The sequence below is a fragment of the Grampus griseus genome (genome assembly GCF_964374135.1).
Source record: "Grampus griseus genome assembly, chromosome: 3".
Classification (NCBI taxonomy): domain Eukaryota; kingdom Metazoa; phylum Chordata; class Mammalia; order Artiodactyla; family Delphinidae; genus Grampus; species Grampus griseus.
The window spans coordinates 66,281,618-66,296,268 of NC_139019.1; the positions used below are offsets into that span (position 1 = coordinate 66,281,618).

At 38.7% G+C, this 14,651-nt stretch overlaps 1 protein-coding gene across 2 annotated transcripts in view; it reads right to left on the reverse strand.

The window, feature by feature from the left end:
* Nucleotides 1–758: 758 nt before the first annotated feature.
* Nucleotides 759–14,651, reverse strand: part of EDIL3 (EGF like repeats and discoidin domains 3) — a gene marked incomplete at both ends in the record, with an annotated part of 427,613 nt that continues 413,720 nt past the window's right edge. For both annotated transcript variants that reach the window (XM_082652203.1, XM_082652202.1), the window contains one exon: nucleotides 759–908. In XM_082652203.1, the coding sequence (XP_082508329.1) occupies nucleotides 759–908 (150 nt within the window). The remainder of the gene's footprint in view (nucleotides 909–14,651) is intronic.

The window sequence follows — 14,651 nt, forward strand, 5'->3', positions numbered from 1 at the left end:
ATATGCTCAATCTACTGATAATCATGTTTCATATATATGTGTATATATATGTGCGTGTGTATATACACACACACACACACACACACACAAACATGATACTTCTTTTAGGCAAGTAATAGGACAAAAGTCAATGGGGAAAAGTATGGACTTATTCAGGCAATATATAATACATAGAATAGCACTAAGAGAAAGATCACATAATCTCTGATTAGAGAAGTAAGATGAGAATTATAATTTCAGTTAGTATTGCATGTTACAGATTCTTCTTCAAATTTTGGTTATAAACTCTGACAGTGTTTGTCAGGCACAGGGAAATAATTAGGATAATATAGATTCATTACAGAAGGGAAAAAAAACTTATTGCTAACATTGCAGTATTCTTTTTATAAGAATAAGTTGAGTATTGATTATGAAAGCTCTAACAACTCTTGCTTTTATTTGATAACTATGAGATTTTTTTACCCTTGCTATCAAGAGTGCTACTTTCTTTGCCTAATATATTTCAACCAGTATGAAGAAGTCAGAAAACAATGCGAAAAGTAATTCACAGCTAATGTGATGTTGCTTAAGAAATTTAAATGATAAAAATCAAATTAAACCTTTGAAAAGGCAGGCTTAGACCTCCTTAAGAAGACAGTTAATGGCCTACCGTAATTTCATGAAAAATTCCATTCAGTTTCCGATAGACTTTGCAGAGTTCATTCCGTGGAGATACTTTTAGGGAAATAGGGAGGAGGGTTGTGGGCTGTGGGATCTCCTCACTCCTCCTCTGTGCAGCCCAGCAGCTCAGACCGCAGCGTGATCCTCCCATACCAGGACCAAGGAAGGATCCTTATGTGCCGTGCATAGATAGGAGGGTCGATGACGTTTTTTCTGTGTGTATCATTGTCAAAATTGCCCTGGAAAACCTAGTAAAGATGAACAGACTATCAATCATATGGCCTTTTTTGGGGGAATTATTTTTATTATTTTCTTGTTTGGATCATTTTTCTCATACGTGAGATCTGATAGCTAATCATGTTATATTTTTCGAGACATAATGCAGCTTCTTTTTAATGATCATTTTTAAATTGACTAGCCAATGAATGTTTAAAGACTTAAATAAGTTGAAAATGTATTTCAACTGTCTGAGGCAGGAATACATAGATTTATCATTTTTATGGTTTTTTTTTAAAAGGTCAGGTTTTTTCTTTTTTTAATGCAACAGATATTTATTTTTTGCTTCTGTCACAGGCTGCTGTTGGTTAGCTTGCTGAAGGTTGTCTCTTCTAAGGAGTGATTCAGAGATCCAGGCTGTTGCAAATTACCACCAGTATCTGAAAAACGTGGCATCCACATTCACAAGGGGCAACGAGAGAGAAAGCTGTTAGATTACACAGGATGTTTGAAAAAACAGGTATGGAAGCAGCTTCAATCATTTCTGGATACATCTCATTGACCTTAACTAATTATATGACCTCAGCCCAACTGCAAAGGAGGCTGGGAAATGGAGAGGAGCATAACGGTCTCTATCACAATGTCTTTGGCTTACTTCTCACATAGAGAACAAAATTAACCCATTATCAAGAGAGACAACCACAATCAATGCTAGTAACTACTTTTTTCTTGCCTTGTCTATTAATTCCTGGATCCATACAATACTCTTGTGACCACTGTGACCTATAATATTCTGACATGTTGGCATCCCATGACTTCTTCATACTTCTTTTGTTTCAATGCTTTTTTGAGGTGTTTATGTCCATTTTTCTCCCAAGAGGCTTTTACAGTAAACTTTGAGAAGTGCTTGCTTTAGAAAAAAATAAAACAAAATCGGCAGTTGGCTGTTGGCACAGTGTGGAGTAGTGGCGCGTGGTCTGAATGACTGAGTTTTTCATATGTGCTTACTTTTGCTGTGAGCACTTGGACTGCACCTAGACCCAGACTAAAAGGTACACCATCTCCCCTCCTTCAAAGAATCATCATCCAAGGACCTACCAGAGACCACAAGAAAACATGGGGAGAAGCTATCAGCATACATTTGACAAAAATTGAAGTTAATAAGGATGGAGACAAGATGGCAGAGTAGAAGGATGTGAGCTCACCTCTTCTTATGAAAACACCAAAATCACAGCTAACTAAACAACAACTGACAAAAAACAAACAAAAAACCTGCTGGAACCTACCAAAATGGATATTCTACATCCAAAGACAAAGAAGAAGCCACAATGTGAGGAGGAGCCTGTGAGAATCTGGTTTTGAAGGCCAGCAGGATTTGACTGCAGGAATTCCATAGGACTGGGAGAAACAGAAACTCCACTCTTGGAGGATGCACACAAGGTCTCGTGCACACAAGGACTCGGGAGAAAGGAGTGACCTCCAAAGAGACTGGGCCAGACCTACCTGCTAGTATTGGAGGGTCTCCTGTGGAGGCAGAGGGCAACTGTGGCTCATTGCCAGGACAAAGACACTGGCAGTGGCAGCTCTGATGAGTACTCATTGTGTGAGCCCTCCTGGAGGCTGCCATTTCCTCCTCACACCTAGCCTTACCCAACAGCCTGTAGGCTCCAGTGCTGGGTCTCCTCAGGCCAAACAACCACCAGGGTGGAAACACAGCTCCACCCCTCAGCAGACAGTTTGCTTAAAGTCTTCCTGAGCACAGCCCTGCCCACCCACCAGTGGTCAGGATCCAGTCCCTCACACCAGGAAGCCTGCACAAGCCTCTTAGACAGCCTCATCCACCAGGGAGCAGAGAGCAGAAGCAAGAAGAATTACAACCTTGCAGCCTGCAGAATGGAAAATGCAATCAAAGGAAATTAGACAAAATGAGATGGCAGAGGGATATGTCCCAGATGAAGGAACAAGATAAAACCCCAGGAGAACAACTAAGTGAAATGCAGATAGGCAATCTACCCAAAAAAGAATTCAGAGAAATGATAGTAAAGATGATCCAAGATGTTGGAAAAAGAATGGAGGTACAGATAAAAAAGATGCAAGAAATGTTTAACAAAGACCTAGAAACAAACAGAGATGAATAATAGAATAACTGAAATGAAGAATATACTAGAAGGAATCAATAGCAGAATAACTGAAGCAGAAGAATGGCTAAGTGAGCTGATAGACAGAATGGTGGAAATCACTGCTGCAGAATAGAATAAAGAAAAAAGAATGAAAAGAAATGAAACAGCCTGAGAGACCTCTGGGACAACATAAACACACCAACATTCACATTATAAGGGTCCTAGAAGGAGAAGAGAGAGAGAAAGGACCTGAGAAAATATTTGAAGAGATAATAGCTGAAAAATTCCCTGACATGGGAAAGGAAATAGTCACCCAAGTCCAGGAAGCACAGAGAGTCCCAGGCAGGCTACACCTAAGGAGGAACACACCGACACATAGTAATCAAATTGACAAAAATTAAAGACAAAGAAAAAAAATAATGAAAGCAACAAGGGAAAAGCAACAGATAACACAAGAGAATTCTCGTAAGGTAATCAGCTGATCTCTCAGCAAAAACTCTACAAGCTAGAAGGGAGTGGCACTATATATATAAAGTGAGGAAAGGGAAGAACCTACAACCAAGAATACTCTAACCAGCAGGGCTCTCATTCAGGTTCAACAGAGAAGTCAAAAGCTTTACAGACAAGCAAAGCTAAGATTTTTTAGCACCACCAGACCAGCTTTGCAACAAATGCTAAAGGAACTTCTCTAGGTGGAAAAGAAAAGGCCACAACTACAAATGAGAAAATTATAAATGGAAAAGCTCAGAGGTAAAGGCAAACATACAGTAGAAGTAGGAAATCATCCACACACAAATATATCAAAGCCAGCAATCGTGAGGAGAGTACAAATGCAGGATACTGGAAATGTACTTGAAATGAAAAGACCAGCAACTTAAAACAATCTTGTTTGTTTATATACAGACTGCCTTTATCAAAACCTCATGGTCACTGCAAACTGAAAATTCACAATAGGTACACACACACAAAAGAAAAATGAATCTAAACACAACACTAAAGTCAGTCATCAGATGACAAAGGAAGAGAACAAGCGAGGAAGGGAAGAAAAAAGACCTACAAAAAGAAATCTAAAACAATTGACCAAATGGCAGTAAGAACATACATATCAATAATTACCTTAAGCATAAACAGATCAAATGCTCCAACTAAAAGACATAGACTGGCTGAATGGATATAAAAGCAAGACCCATATATATGCTGTCTAAAAGAGACCCACTTCAGATCTAGGGACACATACAGACTGACAGGAGATGGAAAAAGGTATTCCATGCAAATGGCAATCAAACGAAAGATGGAGCAGCAATACTCGTATCAGACAAAATAGACTTTAAAATAAAGACTGTTACAAGTGACAAAGAAGGACACTACATAATGATCAAGGAATCCAAGAAGAAGATATAATAATTGTAAATACATGTGCCCCAAACATAGGAGCACCTCAATATATTCAATATATAAGGCAAATGGTAAAAATCTATAAAAGGAGATTTAACACCCCACTTTCATCAATGGACAGATCATCCAGATAGAAAAATCAATAAGGAAACAGAAGCCTTAAGTGACACATTAGAACAGATAGACTTAATTATAGGACATTCCATCTGAAAGCAGCAGAATACACTTTCTTCTCAAATGTACATGGAACATTCTCCAAGATAGATCACATACTGAGAAACAAATAAAGCATTGGTAGATTTAAGAAAATTGAAATCATATCAAGCATCTTTTCCAACTACAAAGCTATGAGATTAGAAATCAATTACAGGAAAAAAACACGAACACCTGGAGGTTAAATTTGGTAAAGTTACAGGATACAAAATTAATACACAGAAATCTGTCGTATTTCTGTACACTAACAATGAAAGATCAGAAACAAGAATTAAGGAAATAATACCATTTACTATTGCTTCAAAAAGAATAAAATACCTAGGAATAAACCTACCTAAGGAGGCAAGAGACCTGTATTCCAAAAACAATAAGATGCTGATGAAAGAAACAGAAGATGACAGAAACAGATGGAAAGATATACCATGTTCTAGGATTGGAAGAATCAATATTGTGAATATGACTACACTACCCAAGGCAATCTATAGATTCACTGCAGTCCCTATCAAATTCCTAATGGTATTTTTCACAGAACTAGAACAAACAATTAAAAAATATGTATGGAAACATAAAAGACCCTGAATAGGCAAAGCAATTTTGAGAAAGAAAAACAGCTGGAGGAATGAGGCTCCCTAACTTCAGACTATACTACGAAGGTACAGTTATCAAAGCAATATGGTACTGGCATAAAAAACAGAAATATAGTCAATGGAATAGAATAGAAAGCCCAGAAATAAACCCATGCACCTATGGTCAATTAATCTATGACAAAGTAGGCAAGAATATACAGTGCAGTGGAGAAAAGACAGTCTCTTCAATAAATGGTGCTGGGATAAATGGACAGCTACAAGTAAAAAAATGAAATTAGAACATTCTTTAACACCATGCATAAAAATAAACTCAAAATGGATTAAGGACCTAAATGTAAGACTGGATACTATAGTACTCTTAGGGGAGAACCTAGGCAGAACACACTTTGACATAAATCGCAGCAGTATCTTTTTTAATCCATCTCCTAGCATAATGAAAATAAAAACAAAAATAAACAACTGGGACCTAATTAATTTTAAAAGCTTTTGCGCAGCAAAGGAAACCATAAACAAAATGAAAATATAACCCACGGAATGGGAAAAAATATTTGCAAATGCTGTGACAGAAAAGGGATTAATCTCCAAAATTTACAAAGAGCTCATGTAGCTCAATGTCAAAAAAACAATCGGAAGATGGCGGAAGAGTAAGACGCAGAGATCACCTTCCTCCCCACGGATACATCAGAAATACATCTACATGTGGAACAACTCCTACAGAACACCTACTGAACGCTGGCAGAAGACCTCAGACCTCCCAAAAGGCAAGAAAGTCCCCACGTACCTGGGTAGGGCAAAAGAAAAAAAGAATAAACAGAGACAAAAGAATCGGGACGGAACCTGCACCAGTGGGAGGGAGCTGTGAAGGAGGAAAGGTTTCCACACACAAGGAAGCCCCTTCGCGGGCAGAGACTGCATGTGGCGGAGGGGGGAAGCTTCGGAGCTGAGGAGGACAGCGCAGCAACAAGGGTGCGGAGGGCAAAGCGGAGAGATTCCCGCACAGAGGATCAGTGCCGACTGGCATTCACCAGCCCGAGAGGCTTGTCTGCTCACCCGCCAGGGCCGGCGTGGGTGGGAGTGCAGGGAGAGGCATGGCAGCATGAACACAGCCTGCAGGGGGTTAGTGCACCATGGCTAGCCGGGAAGGAGTCCAGGGAAAAGTCTAGACCTGCCGAAGAGGCAGGAGACTTTTTCTTACCTCTTTGTTTCCTGGTGCGCAAGGAGAGGGGATTAAGAGTGCTGCTTAAAGGAGCTCCAGAGATGGGCGCGAGCCGCGGCTAAAAGCGCGGACCCCAGAGACGGGCATGAGATGCTAAGGCTGCTACTGCCACCACCAAGAAGCCTATGTGCCAGCACAGGTCACTCTCCACACCTCCCTTCTGGGAAGCCTGTGCAGCCCGCCACTGCCAGGGTCCCGGAATCCAGGGACAACGTCCCAGAGAGAACGCACGGCACGCCTCAGGCTGATGCAATGTCCCACTGGCCTCTGCCACTGCAGGCTTGCCCTGCATCGTGCCCCTCCCTACCCCAGGCCTGAGTGAGCCAGAGCCCCCGAATCAGCGGCTCCTTTAACCCCGTCCTGTCTGAGCGAAGAACAGACGCCCTCCAGTGACCTACATGGAGAGGTGGGGCCAAATCCAAAGCTGAGCCCTGGGAGCTGTGCGAACAAAGAAGAGAAAGGGAAATCTCTCCCAGCAGCCTCAGGAGCAGCGGATTAAATCTCCACAATCAACTTGATGTACCCTGCATCTGTGGAATACCTGAATAGATAACGAATCATCCCAAATTGAGGAGGTGGACTTTGAGAGCAAGATTTATTATATTTTCCCCTTTTCCTCTTTTTGTGAGTGTGTATGTGTATGCTTCTGTGTGAGATTTTGTCTGTATAGCTTTGCTTTCACCATTTGTCCCAGGGTTCTATCCGTCCTTTTTTTTCTTAATAAATAACTTTATTTTATTTTATCTTACTTTCTTTTCTTTTCTTTTATCCTCTATTTCTTCCTACTTTTTCTCCCTTTTATTCTGTGCCACATGGATGAAGCTCTTGGTGCTGCAGCCAGGAGTCAGTGCTGTGCCTCTGAGGTGGGAGAGCCAACTTCAGGACACTGGTCCACAAGAGACCTCCCAGCTCCACGTAATATCAAATGGCGAAACTCTCCCAGAGATCTCCATCTCAACACCAACACCCAGCTTCACTCAACGACCAGCAAGCTACAGTGCTGGACACCCTATGCCAAACAACTAGCAAGACAGTAACACAACCCCACCCATTAGCAGAGAGGCTGCCTAAAATCATCAGTCCACAGACACCCCAAAACACACCACCAGACGTGGACCTGGCCACCAGAAAGACAAGATCCAGCCTAATCCACCAGAACACAGGCACTAGTCCCCTCCACCAGGAAGCCTACAAAACCCACTGAAACAACTTTAGCCACTAGGGACAGACACCAAAAACAACGTGAACTACGAACCCGCAGCCTGCAAAAAGACGCCAAACACAGTAATATAAGCAAAATGAGAAGACAGAAAAACACACAGCAGATGAAGGAACAAGGTAAAAACCCACCAGACCTAAGAAATGAAGAGGAAATAGGCAGTTTACCTGAAAAAGAATTCAGAATAATGATAGTAAAGGTGATCCAAAATCTTGGAAATAGAATAGACAAAATGCAAGAAACATTTAACAAGGACCTAGAAGAACTAAAGATGAAACAGGCAATAATGATCAATATGATAAATGAAATTAAAAATACTGTAGAAGGGATCAATAGCAGAAAAACTGAGGCAGAAGAACAGATAAGTGACCTGGAAGATAAACTAGTGGAAATAACTACTGCAGAGCAGAATAAAGAGAAAAGAATGAAAAGAACTGAGGACAGTCTCAGACCTCTGGGACAACATTAAACACACCAACATTCGAATTATAGGGGTTCCAGAAGAAGAAGAGAAAAAGAAAGGGGCTGAGAAAATATTTGAAGAGATTATAGTTGAAAACTTCCCTAATATGGGAAAGGAAATAGTTAATCAAGTCCAGGAAGCACAGAGAGTCCCATACAGGATAAATCCAAGGAGAAACACGCCAAGACACATATTAATCAAACTGTCAAAAATTTAATACAAAGAAAACATATTAAAAGCAGCAAGGAAAAAACAACAAATAACACACAAGGGAATCCCCATAAGGTTAACAGCTGATCTTTCAGCAGAAACTCTGCAAGCCAGAAGGGACTGGCAGGACATATTTAAAGTGATGAAAGGGAAAAACCTACAACCAAGATTACTCTACCCAGCAAGGATCTCATTCAGATTTGATGGAGAAATTAAAACCTTTACAGACAAGCAAAAGCTGAGAGAGTTCAGCACCACCAAACCAGCTTTACAACAAATGCTAAAGGATCTTCTCTAGGCAAGAAACACAAGAGAAGAAAAAGACCTATAATAACAAACCAAAACAATTAAGAAAATGGGAATAGGAACATACATATTGATAATTACCTTAAATGTAAATGGATTAAATGCTCCTACTAAAAGATACAGACTGGCTGAATGGATTCAAAAACAAGACCCATATATATGCTGTCTACAAGAGACCCACCTCAGACCTAGAGACACATACAGACTGAAAGTAAGGGGATGGAAAAAGATATTCCATGCAAACGGAAACCAAAAGAAAGCTGGAGTAGCAATTCTCATATCAGACAAAATAGACATTAAAATAAAGACTGTTACAAGAGATAAGGAGGGACACTACATAATGATCAAGGGATTGATCCAAGAAGAAGATATAACAATTATCAATGTTTATGCACCCAACACCGGAGCACCTCAATACATAAGGCAAGTGCTAACAACCATGAAAGGAGAAATCGACAGTAACACATTCATAGTAGGGGACTTTAACACCCCACTTTCACCAATGGACAGATCATCCAAAATGAAAATAAATAAGAAAACACAAGCTTTAAATTATACATTAAACAAGATGGACTTAATTGATATTTAGAGGACATTCCATCCAAAAACAACAGAATACGCATTTTTCTCAAGTGCTCATGGAACATTCTCCAGGATACATCATATGTTGGGTCACAAATCAAGCCTTGGTAAACTTAAGAAAATTGAAATTGTATCAAGTATCTTTTCCACAACAATGCTATGAGACTAGATATCAATTACAGGAAAAGATCTATAAAAAAATACAAACACATGGAGGCTAAACAATTCACTACTCAGTAACGAAGTAGTCACTGAAGAAATCAAAGAGTAATCAAAAAATACCTAGAAACAAATGACAATGGAGACACGACGACCCAAAACCTATGGGATGCAGCAAAAGCAGTTCTAAGAGGGAAGTTTATAGCACTACAATCCTACCTTAAGAAACAGGAAACATCTCGAATAAACAACCTAACCTTGCACCTAAAGCAATTAGAGAAATAACAAAAACACCCCAAAGTTAGCAGACAGAAAGAAATCATAAAGATCAGATCAGAAATAAATGAAAAGTAAATGAAGGAAATGATAGCAAAGATCAATAAAACTAAAAGCTGGCTCTTTGAGAAGATAAACAAAATTGACAAACCACTAGCCAGACTCATCAAGAAAAAAAGGGAGAAGACTCAAATCAATAGAATTAGAAATGAAAAAGGAGAAGTAACAACTGACACTGCAGAAATACAAAAGATCATGAGAGATTACTACAAGCAACTCTATGCCAATAAAATGGACAACCTGGAAGAAATGGGCAAATTCTTAGTAATGCACAACCTGCTAAGACTGAATCAGGAAGAAATAGAAAATATGAACAGACCAATCACAAGCACTGAAATTGAAACTGTGATTAAAAATTAAAAATCTTCCAACAAACAAAAGCCCAGGACCAGATGGCTTCACAGGCGAATTCTATCCAACATTTAGAGAAGAGCTAACACCTATCCTTCTCAAACTCTTCCAAAATATAGCAGAGGGAGGAACACTCCCAAACTCATTCTACGAGGCCACCATCACCCTGATACCAAAACCAGACTAAAATGTCACAAAGAAAGAAAACTACATGCCAATTATCACTGATGCATATAGATGCAGAAATCCTCAACAAAATACTAGCAAACAGAAAGCAACAGCACATTAAAAGGATCATACACCATGATCAAGTGGAGTTTATCCCAGGAATGCAAGGATTCTTCAATATACGCAAATCAATCAATGTGATACACCATATTAACAAAATGAAGGAGAAAAGCCATATGGTCATCTCAACAGAAGCAGAGAAAGCTTTTGACAAAATTCAACACCCATTTATGATAAAAACCCTCCAGAAAGTAGGCATAGAGGGAACTTTCCTCAACATAATAAAGGCCATATATGACAAACCCACAGCCAACATCATCCTCAATGGTGAAAACCTGAAAGCATTTCCACTAAGATCAGGAACAAGACAAGGTTGCCCACTCTCACCACTCTTATTCAACATAATTTTGGAAGTTTTAGCAACAGCAATCTGAGAAGAAAAGGAAATAAAAGGAATCCAAATCAGAAAAGAAGTAAAGCTGTCACTCTTTGCAGATGACATGATACTATACATAGAGAATCCTAAAGATTCTACCAGAAAACTACTAGAGCTAATCAATAAATTTGGTAAAGTAGCAGGATACAAAATTAATGCACAGAAATTTCTGGCATTCCTATACACTAATGATGAAAAATCTGAAAGTGAAGTGAAGAAAACACTCCCATTTACCACTGCAACAAAAAGAATAAAATATCTAGGAATAAACCTACCTAAGGAGACAAAAGACCTGTATGCAGAAAATTATAAGATACTGATAAAAGAAATTAAAGATGATACAAATAGATGGAGAGATATACCATGTTCTTGGATTGGAAGAATCAACATTGTGAAAATGACTCCACTACCCAAAGCAATCTACAGATTCAATGCAATCCCTATCAAACTACCCTTGGCATTTTTCACAGACATAGAACAAAAAATTTCACAATTTGTATGGAAACAGAAAAGATCCCGATTAGCGAAAGCAATCTTAAGAACGAAAAATGGAGCTGCAGGAATCAGGCTCTGTGACTTCAGACTATACTACAGAGCTACAGTAATCAAGACAGTATGGTACTGGCACAAAAACAGAAATATAGATCAATGGAACAGGATAGAAAGCCCAGTGATAAACCCACACACATATGGTCACCTTATCTTTGATAAAGGAGGCAGGAATGTACAGTGGAGAAAGGACAGCCTCTTCAATAAGTGGTGCTGGGAAAACTGGACAGCTACATGAAAAAGTATGAGACTAGATCACTCCCTAAAACCATACACAAAAATAAGCTCAAAATGGATTAAAGACCTAAATGGAAGGCCAGAAACTATCAAACTCTTAGAGGAAAACATAGGCAGAACACTCTGACATAAATCACATCAAGATCCTTTTTCTCCCACCTCCTAGAGAAATGGAAATAAAAGCAAAAATAAACAAATGGGACCTAATGAAACTTAAAAGCTTTTGCACAGCAAAGGAAACCATAAACAAGACGAAAAGACAACCCTCTGAATGGGGGAAAATATTTGCAAATGAAGCAACTGACAAAGGATTCATCTCCAAAATTTACAAGCAGTGCATGCAGCTCAATAACAAAACAACAAATAACCCAATCCAAAAATGGGCAGATGACCTAAATAGACATTTTTCTAAAGAAGATATACAGACTGCCAACAAACACATGAAAGAATGCTCAACATCATTAATCATTAGAGAAATGCAAATCAAAACTACAATGAGATATCATCTCACACCAGTCAGAATGGCCATCATCAAAAAATCTACAAACAATAAATGTTGGAGAGGTTGTGGAGAAAAGGGAACACTCTTGCACTGCTGGTGGGAATGTGAATTGGTACAGCCACTATGGAGAACAGTATGGAGGTTCCTTAAAAAACTCCAAATACAACTACCATATAATCCCACAATCCCACTACTGGGCATATACCCTGAGAAAACCATAATTCAAAAAGGGTCATGTACCAAAATGTTCATTGCAGCTCTATTTACAATAGCCAGGTGATGGAAACAATCTAAGTGTCCATCATCAGATGAATGGATAAAGATGATGTGGCACATATATACAATGGAATATTACTCAGCCATAGAAAGAAATGGAGTTATTTGTAGTGAGGTGGATGGACCTAGAGTCTGTCATACAGAGTGAAGTAAGTCAGAAAGAGAAAGACAAATACTGTATGCTAACACATATATGTGGAATCTAAGAAAAAAAAATGTCATGAAGAACCTAGGGGTAAGACAGGAATAAAGACACAGACCTACTAGAGAATATACTTGAGGATATGGCGAGGGGGAAGAGTAAGCTGTGACAAAGTGAGAGAGTGGCATGGACCTATACACACTACCAAACGTAAAATAGATAGCTAGTCGGAAGCAGCCGCATAGCACAGGGAGATCAGCTCGGTGCTTTGTGACCACCTAGAGGGGTGGGATAGGGAGCGTGGGAGCTAGGGAAACGCAAGAGGGAAGAGATATGGGAACATATGTATATGTATAACTGATTCACTTTTTTATAAAGCAGAAAGTAACATCATTGTAAAGCAATTATACTCCAACAAATATGTAACAACAACAACAACAACAACAAACAACCTATTCAAAAAATGGGCAGAAGGCTTAAACAGACATTTCTCCAAAGAAGGCATACAGGTGACCAAGAGGCACATGAAAAGATGCTCAACATCACTAAGTATTAGAGAAATGCCAATCAAATCTACAATGAGATATCACCTCACACCAGTCAGAATGGCCATCATCAATGTCTGCAAACAATAAATGCTGGAGAGGGTGTGGAGAAAAGGGAACCCTCCTACACTGCTGGTGGGAATGTAAACTGTCACAGCCACTACAGAGAACAGTATGGAGGTTCCTTAGAAAAACTAAAAATAGAGCTACCACGTGATCCAGCAATCTCACTCCTGGGCTTATATCCAGAGAAAACCGTGGTTTGAAAGGATACATGCACCCCAATATTCACTGCAGCACTGTTTACAATCACCACAACATGGAAGCAACCTAAATGTCCATTGACAAGGAATGGAACAAGAAGCTGTGGTACATATATACAATGGAATATTACTTAGCTATGAAAAAGAATGAAATAATGCCATTTGCAGCAACGTAGATGGACCTGGAGATTATCATAGTAAGTGAAGTAAGTCAGACAGAGAAAGACAAATATCATATGATATTACTTATATATTACTTATATATGGAATCTAAAATAAAATGTTACAAATGAACTTATTTACAACACACAGACTCACAGACTTAGAGAATGAACTTACTTATGGTTACCAGGGGGAAGGGATAAATTGGGAGTTTGGGATTGACATATACACATGGCTATATTTTAAATAGATAATCAACAAGGACCTACTGTATAGCACTGGAAACTTTGCTCATTATTCTGTAATAACCTAAATGGGAAAAGAACTTGAAGAAGAATAAATACATGTATATGTGTAACTAAATCACTTTGCTGTACACCTGAAACTAACACAACATTGTATACTCCAATATAAAATTAAAAAACTGAAGCTAGTAAATGTAAGCATATAAGGTATGGTAAAAAGGAAGAAAAAAAAAAGAAACAAAACCAGAACACTGGGATCCTGATAGGAATGGCATTAAATTTTAAATTACTTTAAGAGAAATTAATGTATTTATAATATTTAAACTTGAACATTTTACCATTTTTAGCCTATAGATTCTAAACATTTATTATTCTATTTTATATTTATATTTTTTCTTTGTTCAACTAGTATAGTGAAAATTTCTTCAAAGTTTTCTCTTTTAACTTTATGAGGCATCTTACAATTGGAAGATAATTTTTAGCTTGCTTGAGATCGAAACATGCCTACATAGTCAAAGAGAAACCTGAAAATTAAATTCCCCAAAGGGGAAAAAAGAAAAGAAACTCCATTATCTCATGACAGAATATTTAACCCATATCATTGAACATTCTGAAATTAAGGGGAATGTTTTAAAAATGGCCTTCTTCAGTTGGTTCAGTCTCATATGATCACAAAAAGTCCCCTGGAAAGACAAAAATAAAGATATTCTTCTCTAAAGCTCTAGAGAGTAAGAGAGTATGACACATTAACAGACACAACAGACAAGAATGCGGTAATCTTTCTGCTGGTTCCATGGAAAGATTATGAGCCATTGAGGGTGAATGCAAAGTGCCATCCCCATCTTGTGGGGGAATAATTTTTCAACTTGACACAAAATATATCTCAAAGGCTGTTTCTGAATAAATATTTGAAGAAGGGAATACTGAACTGTGCCAAGTCTAGAATTCATCATCCTGGCATAACTGAATCTATGTTCTTTTAATACGAATTTTACCGTCAGCAATGTTCTGGCTTGCACTGACCAAAAAGGAA